This window comes from Oryzias latipes, chromosome 5 (assembly GCF_053564925.1).
Source record: "Oryzias latipes strain Hd-rR chromosome 5, Olatipes_Hd-rR_3.1".
NCBI classification, from domain to species: domain Eukaryota; kingdom Metazoa; phylum Chordata; class Actinopteri; order Beloniformes; family Adrianichthyidae; genus Oryzias; species Oryzias latipes.
The window spans coordinates 17,208,674-17,222,014 of NC_136241.1; the positions used below are offsets into that span (position 1 = coordinate 17,208,674).

The following is a 13,341-nucleotide window of genomic DNA, read 5'->3' on the forward strand; positions in this document are numbered from 1 at the left end:
TGACTGGCTGACTACCCATCTGGGAACGAGTGAGGTGATTGCAGGAAGCTTGAAAGCCTGCGTGATTAAGCTCTGCCTGTAGCTGAGCCTTGATAGCTCCACTATTGGACACCATGAGCAAAAAACTGAAAAATGAATTGATTTATTTGTGGTTTCTGTTGTAAATGTCTGTTGGTGTGTTCTAAAATTGGTAGAAGTGATGGCAACATTTGGAATTACAATGAGTTATAGTTTTTTGCTTACAAGAGTAATGAACTTTGATGTCTTCCGTGTTTCGTCGTCAACAAGGATATGAAGGAGAGGGTTCTAGATGGCTTTTTGTTTCAATACACCTTGCTGGTCGAAAGAAACAAATTATCTAGCGTCTACAGGGAGGGAATGAACCTCCCTTGGGGTTTAACATTGAAGTTTCAGGCGTTTTCATCCTAACATAAATTAAAATGGAGAAAGGATTCATGATTTTGGGGCTCCTTGTTGCTCGCCTGTGACGCTTGTGCCCTTTCTCCACTGGCAAGCTCAGAGTGCCTTTGTGCAATTATAATCAGTGCGGTGGATGAAAAGAAGGGGAGACGTATATGGGTGAGGTTCGAGAAACGAGCAGGAACGAAATAGAAGGGCACGGCAGAATGGTGGATGGGGGCAGAGAGACAGATGATGGAGGGAAGGAAAGCGCATGTTTGCATCTGTCTCTGTGTTTTAGATGGAGTGAAGGAGAGAGTAAGGGAGCGACGGAGAGAAAGGCAGACGGAGGGGAGCTGATATAGTGGGAGAGGGAGGTAGAGGTGGCTACGTGGAGCAGCACCCCACTTCATCAGGCAGCATACAGCAGCCCTGCAGTGCGATCACACAGCATGGGCATGGGGCTATGAGAGCGGGAGAAAGAAAGCAGAGAAAGACGAGATCCAGGAGGAGGGGGGAGTGAAAAAGAAGAGCTTGAGGGATTTGCTCGGATGAAAAGGGGGGATGATCACTTTTCATCCTCTGCCTGTCGTGGATGCTGGAAGGACGTGGCAGCAGGGGCTGAGGTTGAGGCAGGTCTGTGGTGCTCTGTGTTGAAGTGGCCGGCATCAGGACGCTCTGCCCTGTAAGGGGTACGCTCTTGTGTGTGTGAGTGTGTGCGTGTGTGTTCCAGGAGCAGCAGCTGTAACTGCATCTGCACTGCCTGCATGTCTCAGACAGGCAAGGGATGCAGCAAACCTCTGCCCTGAGCACAGAGAGGCTGCTAGCTGCACCCAGCGAGGAGAAGAACCGGGAGGGCTGGGACTGGATTTCGAAGCTTGGTGGCCTCAAAGAGGAGCTGCCTGGACCCACACAGAGGTCCTGCAGTGATACTTGCTTCAGAGTCAGGAGGATCACCTGCCGCGTGTTGGATGTGAACCTGGATTTAACGCTTTGAGAGATGAGAGGCACATTCTTTGGCGGAGCCGCACAGACAGCAGCCTGCTGAAGAGTGTGAATGCTGGGCAGCACTGGAACCACCAAGGACACTGAGTTTTTTCCTACTAGGAGATTCAACAAGGAATATATACGTGGATTTCATTTTCAATGAGGATTTTGGAATCGGCACACTGTGGAAATCCCAAGCCCTTGTTTCTTTGATGCAGGATTTACAATATGTCTACCTGATGTTACTCCGTGTGGCTCTGGAGTAAGGACAGAACACGCTTTTACGCAAATGTCTATTCCTTCATCAAAAATAACATGAGTACCTCAATAGTACTTAGTATGCTGCTACCATCATTGTATGAGCCTTGTCCTAGCTCTCAAAGAGGTTGACCAATGAAGCCATGGGACTCAGCCAGAGCTTTACAAGTATGTGGTGAAAACGATGTCCCTCTGGGGGAACTAAACACTCGCTTCTGTCCTAAAGAAGTATTTTTGTGATTTTAGCGTAAAAGACATCTTTTGGAAAAGTAAATAATGTAGGGTTTATGAAAAAGCCTGATTTAGTGATACATCTTTTTTCCTGTTTCCCCTCATCCTAAAAAAAACAGCAATCCTTGTTATTTGTAACGATTAGCCTTGTTTTGTTTCCTGGACGAGCTAGAGACACTTTTCCGCACTTGCTCATCTGCTAGGTAAAGGAATGCTTAGTGAACCCTCTTTGTTGGATGATGCCGCCATGGCTCAGTCCAACAAAACTAACTCCACCAAGCGTCAGATGAGCTTTCCTCCCCGCACTACCTCCACCCTCGCCTGACATCTTCACTCAGTCTTTCTAACACCAGTAAGGTGTCAGATTAGCCTAGTCAGTCTCCTGCAGGGCCCGAGCAGTGCCTGCAGCACTTCCTTTCCTCCTCCTGTGTTTGAATTTAGCCGGGCCCCCGCCTGCACTGTGGGAGCCCCCTTATCCCTGGCCTGGACCCTGTCTCCCCCCCACCTTGCCTGGTGCTGCTGCACTCGGCTCTGCTTCTGCTGGCCGAGGATGATGTGGCAATGCCATGTGTCGTCCTCTGAGTGCCGCTGCTACCGGCTGAACGGCTTCTCCCTGCTGAAGCGCTTCCCTCTCTCGGCAGATGGGGCCTGTGGTAAAGCCCTGGACCAGCCGGTGGGAGAGTGGCTGGAGCACGTGGGGCTGCCGCAGTACGAGAACAAGTTTCTGCTCAATGGCTTTGATGACCTACGATTCATGGTGAGTCACCTGCAGCATGTCATCTATGTGGGTCGCTTCCACTTTGCATCAGGCAGACCCTGAGTCGGGCCAGCATCTTTGAGTGTGTGTGTAACAGTGCTCTCCTCACTCACCCTTGTCTCCAAGAAGCTCTGCCCCTCTTCTTCTACCACTCCTTCACCGACTCCCCCTTTCAACGCTTCCCCTTTTCCCTCTACAACTCCTCCTCACCTCAGTGCATGGCACAAATCAACAAATATTTCTACCCCCCCAATGAATGCTTTTAGAGAGTATGGTCTGCTGCCAACTGCAAGACAAATGACAACAAAAAGCAATTATTTTTTTCTTTAACCCTCCATAGCTTTCTATAACATGATTTTCCTTCACTTTGCAGTGCAGTTACCTCTTCACCCTGTAACACACCATCTCATATCCAGCTATCAGACTTGCCCCTACTGTAGATACAGCGAGATGACCAGTGCTCCAGTCCGCAGGTTGACTGCAGTGTGCTAACGTTCTGCCCGGTTGCTCACAGACTCATATAATCCTCTAGTCCTCATTCTGCTCACTGTTCTTATGATGCTAATGAGACACTTGCAAAGGCTGCATAAGGTATGATTCCTCTGCAGCTGCATGCTCTACTGCTGTATTTATAGACAGCACACTCGCATTTAGTAGAACTTCATTTAACATGTGTGCATTCAGATTTGTGGTTGTTCAATTTATTATTTAGCTTGTAAATAAAAGATCAAATTATGTAATTTTTACTAAAAAAACACTGAGTTAAAAAAAGAGTCAACATAATATTCTGCAAATGGTTTGCATTTTTCAAACAATCATGTTAGATTACATATTAATAGTTTCAGACAGCTGCAGCTTCACTGATATCTAAAATCTGACTAAAAGCGTTATCATGTTTTGGGTTTTTTCGTTGTTGTCAAGCCCTTTTCTGAGAATCTTAACGGCACAGTTGTCAGGGACTGTTAAAAATATCACTTTTCCGGGTCATGTTTCCCTAAAAACATTGGTTGTAAATAAGTAAGCCCAAAGCGTAAATGTGGACAGAGATCTTTTAACACGAGGGGGTGTATGTTACACCAGTTTGCCACTGCTGAACTTAGAAATCTGAGACCAGTGGGTTCAGAGAAAAAAAAAGGACATCGTTTTACAAAGTGTTCCAGTAAAAATGAAAGAAAAATACTCCCCTCACTTCTATTTTTCTGTCTAGGAAAAAAAGGAGAGTCATGTCAAAACATATTGCAATACTTTCAAAACCCTTTTCAGAGGAAAGTGTTACACTTTAATAAAAGTGTTGTTTCTGGGAACAGACCATGTCTGGATAAAGTAATTTACAGCTCTTTTCTTTTTAACCTTTTTATATAATTATCTGTTACTGTTGGTGATGAGGTAGTCAAAAGTCAAAGATGTATTTGAGGCAATTCAGCCACCAGTTGCCATGATTGCACACCAGGGATCAAATTATTAAACTAATCTGCTCAAATCATTACATCAACAGCTCATAAAACAATATCAGGCATTTTTGCAGCTCAGTTACCCTCAGAACTTTTAACTGTGACTTCAAAGTACACGCATATTGACAAATAATTAACAGTAAAAGCAAAATAGATCACAAAAATGAAAAAGTGGAAGAATTAATAAACAACAAAATTATTTTTTGATCAATTAAAAGATGTGTTTTCAAAACAGAAACTGCTAAATTTATTTTGAAATTCTATATAAAAAAGATAATGATAAAATAAAAAATCTCATTTTCTAAAATAATAATCATATTTTAAATGATTATTATTATTATTATTATTATTATTGCTGCTGCTGCAGTTTTAACTCCGTACATTTTTTTGGCCTCCTTTTTAGGAAATAGAGCATCGAGCTTGGGGAAAAAAGTACACATAACACAAAATTCTTTTTAATTTTTACTTTAATGTTCTTATAAAATCACAGGCAAATTATTTTTAGCTAAATTTTCAAGCTGCAATAAGATTGTTTGAAAAGAACATTATTTGAGGCTTAGCCTTTCATCCTTCGAGGATCTTTAAGTTAGGTTGCTCCAACAACGGTTGATTCATCTTTGACTTTGTTTTACTAGTCTGCAGCTGATTTTCAGCGTTACGTGTTCATGGTGAAACATATCATGAAAGGGCAAAATCTTTGAGCAATCCTAACCAGAAACAATGTTACCAAGTCTAAATAAGAAGAAAATGAAAAGTAATTCATCATCATCATTACTTTTATTTACAATGCGCTTTAACACAATTCATTTTTTTTTACAAAGCACAGTATATTAAAAGAGAAACATTATAAAAAACAAAATTGCTTTTTGAAGGCTGCATGTCATGAATATTCATAAATGTCAATGACTTTTCCTTTGTATTTTACAGTTTAAGACATGATTTTCCAATACATTTTAGAATACAAAAAACTTGTGTACAACATGACAAACAAGAGAATAGTAACAATGCTTAAAACTCATTTAATTGCTGATTATCAAAAGGCTTTAGATGCCTTTCTGACACATTTCTTCTTCACCCTTTGATTATAAAATGGCCCAGAACTAATTATACCGCATTCGAGTGACTGAAACGTTTTTTTGTCACTTGTCCAAAGTGCAAGAAAACTAACTTCACTGCAGCTCCTGTGTCTTTTAATAGAAAAAACTTAAACTTACATCACAGTGAACTGACAAAGAAACCCAAACGATTTCTTGATTTGTTCTCACAAAGACAGTTAATTTCCCAACATTTGATACAGATTTTTACCAAAAGTTGTTCTACGTTTGGTTGAACTGTTGGTGACAAACAGCTTCTGTCTCTTCTTGCATGAATAAATATATTCTTGAACAGTCAAGACCCAAACAAAATGCCCTTCAGGGTCTCTGCCCTAACATCAGTCCATCAATCTGTCAGAAAGGAAACAACGTGTGCAGCTTTCTTTTCTGCTGTACAGCTACCAAGAATTCATTACACCCAGTAGCTACAACTTCGACACACGCCAGGGAAACATTCGTGTTTTAAGAAAAAAACATCCCACAAGATGGTTCTGACAGAAGACGGATCACCAGGTCTAAGAGGAAAATGTCAACTGTTTTAAGTAACTGATGGAGAAGATGCAAAGGGAGAACAGCTTTGATCCTTTGTAAAAAGACCTACTAGTAAGGCCTAATGCATTTTTTTCTTTTTTTTTTTCAGGATTCAAAGTTAGCTTTGATACTTTATTAACTTTGCAAAAAGCTATATCCAGAGAAAATTTGCAACAAGCTGCATTTCATATTGCATTTTCTTGATTAACTTTTTATAAGAAAATATAAAATCTATACATTGTACTAATATTTTTTGCTTACAGTAAATGGATTTGGAGGGGGGGGGCACTGCTTATACTCAATTTTAGATTTATTTGTCTCAAAACCTGTTTTGTGTGTAATATTTAATCTTCTCATGAGGGATGGCTCACACTTTAGTACTTTAGCTAACATCATTCTACGGTGGCCCTGAAGTGCAAGTCACATCACAAAAACATGTTAAAGATTACAACTACAATTAAAATTGCTGGATGTTGGATGGTGATATATAGTAGTACAAATCTCAAAAGTTTTAGAAGTATGCAGTATTGAAGACACATTTGAAAAAAACGATATTTAAAAAATCAAACATCATCATCCAAACAGCGATGTCCAATAGTGCCGATACCTACCTTTCTGGTTTCATTTTTAAACAAAATTCCTTTACATTTTCTGGAAATTACTTCTGTTTTCCGAAACAGTTCATTTTTATTTCATTTCAGTTTTTTGGAATTGTGTTTTGATTTCTGGGATTTTGTTTTGATTTTTAAAAAAATGTTGTTTTATTATTTGTTTAACTTTTTTTATTCGTTTTCTTTCATGTGTTTTCGCGTTGTGTGATGTGTTAATGTAATTTTTACTTCAGGACCACTATTCCGTTCTTGTGCAAAGGTACATCTTTCAGTGGCTTAAAGTATTTTAGACAAAAAGGCAAAAAATTGTGATGCTCAGCCATAATTTCCTATCAGCTTTATCGGCTCTGCACACTTTGCAAAAATGTGTTTTTTGAGTTCTATTTGGGGTTCTGCTGTAACATAAAATTTTAGTCAGAGCGTAGCGTCCCTCAAGTTGTGTGAAGGACTGGCAGGTATATGGTCAAAAAAGAGTCTCATGGAGCAGGATTTTTCTTGTGAAGAAAGTGTTATATATATTTTCCAAAATATCTATGCTCTTTGTTTTTAGCAGTTCAAACAATGAAATGTAAGACAAATGGCAACATGAAAGAATTTTTCCTCCAACCTATTCTCTGCTATGTAATGTTTTATTATCCTACAGCAAACAAAACTATTGCGTTTACAAATTTTGATGTATTCATTTTATAATTGCACTACAATTATAATTATTACCATTTAACAAAAAAATAATAATAATTTTGGTCAAATTTGGCTGGAATTACCGGCATGTTTTGATAGAAAATATTGTGTTGAAAGCTGCGACATTCATTTACATCCCATAGCTAATGTGTCTTCTGGGCGTCCGTGAGTCTAATAGTTTGTTCAAAAGACAGATTTCCCATGGACATTCAGAAGAATGAAGAAGCTGAAATCAAAGAAAGGTCAGTGCAGTTAGACAAGCACTGAGACTGTTAAAAATGGTGCCCTTTTAGAGGACATGCTTCAGATGCAATCAGTCAGGATTCATTTGTGGGACTCTTTGGGAACCTATGCTGATCAGCAGAGGGCAGCACAGTGGTTCACCTTCAACTAAAGCCTCATTAAATTCACTTAACTACCGTATGTATTAATGTTCCCTCAATAGTTTGTTGTTGTGTTGAGCAAATAGTAATGAGGCATTTTCCTCAGCTGTCTTTTCAGGTTCTCTTACATAACACTGCAAGAGTCTCGGAGTCTCTTACTCTACTTACCAAGCAATGATGTCATAGTGGAAGATGTGCTCTGCTTACTTAAGTTTCTTTGCGACCACTCACCATAGCAAGAGAGCAGGCTTTCGTCAGGAGAATGCAAGGCTTTCTGCATGTGACGATTTCCCTGAGATGTGGCTTTTGAGGTATCATAAATTATGAACCGCTTGTGTGCCCATTCTCATAATTTTTACACGACGATAATCATTTTGTGCTCCTTTTCTGCTACTAGAAGTGGGGCATCCACAGTTATCATTCTTCATGCTCTCATCCGCATCCTAGTAAAAAACGCCACATTTCTCCTTCTATTAATAAGGCCTTGTTGCTCTAATTTCCAAACGAATGTGGCATAGAGTCAAACTGTGCAGTAAAGAACACCCCTAGAAGTCCCCATCACGCATTTCCATTGCATCTGCCCTGCATTAATATTGCATCAGACTCCGCAGCCCCATTTCTTTTTTCTCATATGACATTATGCGTTGCTGAACACATTCATTTTAACAGACAAACCCGTTTTTTTGGAAGTTTAATGTTGTGCCCACTGATGTTTCGGCAACAGAATTCGATTTTCTGAACAGTTCGTCTGGAGCAGATCAAGTAGACAATTCTAATTTAGTACTGCCCTAACGGAGTGCATTTGCAGAGATGAAGGACTTCTACCATGGCTACATCTACAAGTCATATCAGATTAAATCAAACTACCATAGCTCATAAGCTATGTAAGAACTGAACCATACATTACTGTCACATGTTTTAAATGCAGCATGAAATAAGTTTTTAGAGTCTCCCGAGGCATCATCATACTTCAAGCTGTGTTAATAAAAGTGCAGAATCTATTATGAGCCTCCATGATGTCCAACCCCACTTTATTTTGATCTTTATGCTCGTGATCAGTGAGTAATAATTTCCCCACAGCTCCCTGATACAAACTTGTGTATCCTGCTTCATTGTGCTCTAAACCCGGTTCAGTGAGAGCAGACTGAGCAAAGACTGCGAAACATGTACACGCACAAACACTGGCCAGGTGAATCAATCTGCAACAGTCCACAAGGAAAACACTTCGCCATGGCTCTCCAAATACAAAGAACAATAAAATAACTGGAGGTGTGAGCTGATGTGCAAACAGAATAGACAACAACTGCATTTTCAGTCATAGATTCAAGATCCACAGCAATTATTTTCATGTTTCTTCCAACTTCTAAATCAAGCGACTGATAGAAAATGTCTTGAAATATGCATGTACATGCTTTCTCCACAAAGAAACACGGCAGCAAAAGGAGCAGTCGCTATGGAGGCTTTGTTCTCTCCGAGTCGCAACAGATAAAATTGATTAGTCTTGGCATGCTTAGTTGATTTGACTTCATTGCCCTCCTACTCTGTTGTCAGTTGCTTAATCTGAAAAGTGCATGTCCTCGGTGCAAATGTTATGTATGTTAAGAGCAGCGTCAGTTTCATTGCAGTGTAAAATATATTCTGATCCTCCAATTAACCTGAAGGAAAAAATCTAGATGCAAATTGTGTTTGAATCTTTCCATGACTTTGATGTGCAACGTGATAAAAGAAAAATGTTTTTCATTGGGATGGTTTTGCACCATATCCTGTATATACTCAAAGTCAACGTGTTAGTTTGTCATTGCGCTTTACTGGTGTTTGTGCACATGCAGGGAAGTAACGTGATGGAAGACCAAGATCTCAGAGACATGGGGATCACTGACCCGGGACACAGAAAGAAAATTCTTCATGCAGCACGCAATTTGCCCAAGGTATGGTTTATTAATCACATCACTTATCTACAAAACTGACATGTGTTTATATTATAGAATAGACACAAGTAGCTTGGTGAAGTGAAAGTGACATTGAAAGTGATAAAAACTATAAAGTTCAACTTTAGTGGGAAACCTTGTCAGAATCAAAAATGTATATTACTGTATTTTCTGCACCAAATTAAAAGAAGCACCGTCAATAAATGGTCTATTTTTGAACTTAACGTCAAATGTAAGACGCACCAAACTATAAGGCACATCAAGAGAGACAAAAGAGTCAAAGATAAATTTGTCAGTCAGACTTTATTCACTGCATTCAGTAACTCTACAACTTGTTTGTAACACATTAGCCACATTAGAAGCTTAGCTATGTTGGCATATAGTACCTGTTACTCCCAACGTTGTTTGCAACACGTAAAAAAACAGCCTCTCAAAATCGCTTCAACATCAGTAAACAAAACCGAAATGAATCCATATATAAGATGCTATGGAATAAAAGGCTCACTGTCCTTTTTTGAAAAAAATTGAGATTTTGAAGTGCAGTTTATAGTGCAGAAGATTCGGTAGGTTACAAAATGTTTGCAGCACACCTTTATCAACAATGCAAAAATTTTTATTTAGTTGCTGTTAGGTCTTCCATCTTTTTTACATAAAGTTGCAGAGTAAGATCCTTCAGCCTTGTTTCCACTGAGTGTTATGGTCTGGTACGGTATGGTAGGGTAAAGAGTTATACGGTACAGTCCAGTTAATTCTGGCAAACGTTTTGACTCATTTGAGCCTCACTTCCACCGAGCGGTTTGTTTTCAGGGCGCATTCGTGGTGTAAACCGCTGGAGTGTCATTGTGTCATTGTAGTGCGACAGCAACAACAATGGAAGTCATCCAGCAGCTCGTCCTCTTATTCATTTACCTCTGGTACATTGTGTATAACAGGAATTTAGGCTATGTCCCAAATCCTTCACAACTCACTACATAGTGCATTATACAGTGTGTTTGCTATTTTGTAGTGCTGTCCGAATCTACAATTCCAAAATCAGTGTACATTGATGCTCACTAGATTGGAGATAGAATGAATATAGACCACAATGCATAGCGTTTGAACAATTCTTTTAAAGAAAACATATTTAAAAGTATCTTTTTAATGAAATAACATTTTCATCTTCAGAACACAATGGATTTATGAATGGTCGTTGCAAAACGCTCATATCAATAAGATTTTCACTTCATGAAATCGATGACGTCATATTCGCCATAAAACTAGAAAAAGTAGTGAGCATGATGTCCGAATTGCTTTTAAAATCCAGGGCACTACATAGTTTCACACTGTATGGTTTTTCAGTAGTTCGGGAGTAGGGTGGGAATTCGGACACAGGCTTAATTTTGTTTGAAAGAAGATTCGGGCGGCTGAGAATGCTACAAATGTTGGAAACATTAGAGGGCACTGTATTGGCGCTTTCTAATGTCGTCATCACTTTCTGCCAATCAACGGGTGGCTACAGTGGCTCTGCCCCAACCGTTCCGTTCCAATTTTCAATGGACCTACAACTGATGGAGGGGGCTCCAAGAGGTACGGCTTGGTACTGTTTAGTGGGTCCATTTTACAATGGAAACACTCAAAATACCCAATCTTACCGGACCACTTAGTGAAAAGGAGGCATCAGTTAGAGTTCAGTCAAAACTTTAAATTAAGAAAAATCAATAAAGGTTAATGCTGCCTTTTCTTTACTAAAGCATACTTTGACCTAAATGGTCAGTTGAGGTACAAATCCTGCCAGGACTGAATGCTTTTAGGTAAAAGGGTTGAGTTTTTCTACCAAGTTAGTTGAATCAAGCTAACCAGATACATACATATTTTGAGCTAAATGCGGAAAGAAGTATATACCTCGTGTTAGTATGATTACTATTGCTGAAGTCCAACAATTTTTAAGTATTGGGATTTTTAAAAACGGAAAAGAAAAGGCAAAATTAAAGGACTGATGGAGGCCAAGCACTTTCCAGTGGGCTGGAATCACACAACCTGCTGGCTGGTTGCTGGTTGTGCCATCATCCGTGTTTTGAAAAAATAGAAACATTGAAATTAAATAGAAGCCAGATCTTTCAATCGTTAAGTCCAAGTTAAAAGCTACAACTCTGGCTTTCATCCATATCTCTGTTGCTACAGGTGAAAGCATTGGGCTGTGATGGCAGCACCTCTCTTGCTTCCTGGCTGGATGGACTGGGCCTCCACGAATATCTGCCCAATTTCCTCACAAATGGATACCGCACACTGGAGTGTGTCAAGAACTTATGGGAGCTGGAGATTGTCAATGTAAGAAGCCCCTGAAAAGTGCTCATGCACTTTACAGTCTTCAGCAGTCTGTCTAGTTTCTCTGTGACTTCACACTCGGACTATAAGTACCAGGGGCCTCATTTATAAACTTTGCGTACGCACAAAAGAAGGCGTACGCCACTCTCTACGCAGTAGTTGATATTTATAAAAAGCAAACTTGACGGAAAAATGTGCGGTCCTTCACGCAAGCTCTGACCCAGGCGTTCGCACAAAAACGGGTGAAATGAGAAACGGCGACACCGTCGGCAGATGGAAGAAACACGTGAAAAAGAAAATGACAATACTGCCTCTCATAAATAACATGACGACTTCACAAAGCAAGTCTTACAATTAACAGCCAACACGAACACCCGTTTGATCGATCAGCAGTGAAACAAACAAAAAAAAATCAAACGAAAATTACAACAGAAATTCAAATGAACACTTATTTGCAAAAAGAAAAGTGAAATATGTTCTGCAATATTGGCATGTTGTGCAATTCATCCTCATAAATAATATAGTTAACAGAACGAAATAATGTACAAAACTGATATTCTCGTCAGTGTGTCCGTCTGGCGGAGCAGACAAAGGTGTGGGCGTGCGGACGGACGGACAGACGTACTAATTGTCCACTGGGGAAAGTTGTTTTCATATTAAAACATTTCTTCATAAGCTACGGAATTATGGTATTCATACATATGCCTTTAGTTTGTTTTATCTTTGATAAAACAATGTATGGCGTATGTCTCAACCATTCACAAAGCAACAAGAAATAACATTTGCGCTGAACAATTTCCCATTTCCACGTGGATTATTATCGACATCTGTAGCTTGTCAGATGTAATTAAATGGATGGAAATAAAATGCCCCATCACAATGCGTAATGACGCACAATGGCTGATCTTGCGCTCTTAGAAGATGTGGCAAATGGAAGAATTCGGAGAGAACGCATTTGGACAGCAAGAAGACTTGCTGGCAAACGAGGACGACTGGCTTAGGAGCCGGTTCCGACTTCCCCGAGCCGTCCTGTTGGACCTCTGCTGGCTTTTGGGCCCGGCGTTACCGGAGCACTCGGAGGAACCACGCGTGTCTCCCGCTGCATCTGCCGCTCCGGTGCCCCCCCCCCCCCCCCCCCCCCATGGCAGACACACTCTGGCGATGCAGCGCTAGACGTTTTTTATGCCTCGACTTTGATGTTCGACCATTTCTTTTTTATTTCGGCCACGGTCCGAGGTTGTGAGGCTACAGCATTTACGGCGTCTGGAGGGCACAGTATCCAGCATTTTTATAAGGTTTTATAAATGAGGCCCCAGCTTTGAGTGTAACTCATTACAAAAGTACTACTTTTTGCTGAATTTTCGCTAATATTTTATTTGCATGTTTAATAATGTGTGTATTATAACAGACCACCTAAAAAGTCAAGCTCAAAAAAAGCTCAAAGCAGCAAGACCATGCTTTTAACAGGAAGCATTTGTGTGCCTTCTTATTTTAGTCATGGTGGGGTGAACGAGTCCCAGGTTCTCTATTTGGTTTTTTACTTTACCAAGAATAAATTGTTAGTTTTCATCATTAAACCCTTTTTTTTGCCTTATACATGTACTGCCATGCACTGCATGGTGATGTAGTGGTTAAGACTCTTCCCTCACTGCAACAAGGCCCTGGTAGAAGTCATAGCTGGGACCTTACTTTGTGGAGTTTGTATGTTCTCTCTATGAATGAATGG

The 13,341-nt window shown here is 40.1% G+C and overlaps 1 protein-coding gene across 10 annotated transcripts in view; it reads left to right on the forward strand.

Moving 5' to 3' along the window:
• The window catches only part of anks1ab (ankyrin repeat and sterile alpha motif domain containing 1Ab), a 51,210-nt gene that overhangs the window by 20,775 nt on the left and 17,094 nt on the right, over positions 1 to 13,341 (forward strand). For 5 of the 10 annotated variants that reach the window (XR_013656039.1, XR_013656038.1, XM_078947306.1 and 2 more), the window contains exons 4-6: positions 2,517 to 2,632; positions 9,213 to 9,311; positions 11,472 to 11,618. Coding sequence is in view for 7 of the 10 variants with exons in the window: in XM_078947306.1 (XP_078803432.1) it covers positions 2,517 to 2,632; positions 9,213 to 9,311; positions 11,472 to 11,618 (362 nt within the window). In the remaining 3 variants the exon portion in view is untranslated. Of the gene's footprint in view, positions 1 to 776; positions 1,813 to 2,196; positions 2,633 to 9,212; positions 9,312 to 11,471; positions 11,619 to 13,341 lie in introns of those variants that run through there. The other 5 variants (XR_013656040.1, XM_078947309.1, XM_078947310.1 and 2 more) reach the window with 2 other exon arrangements.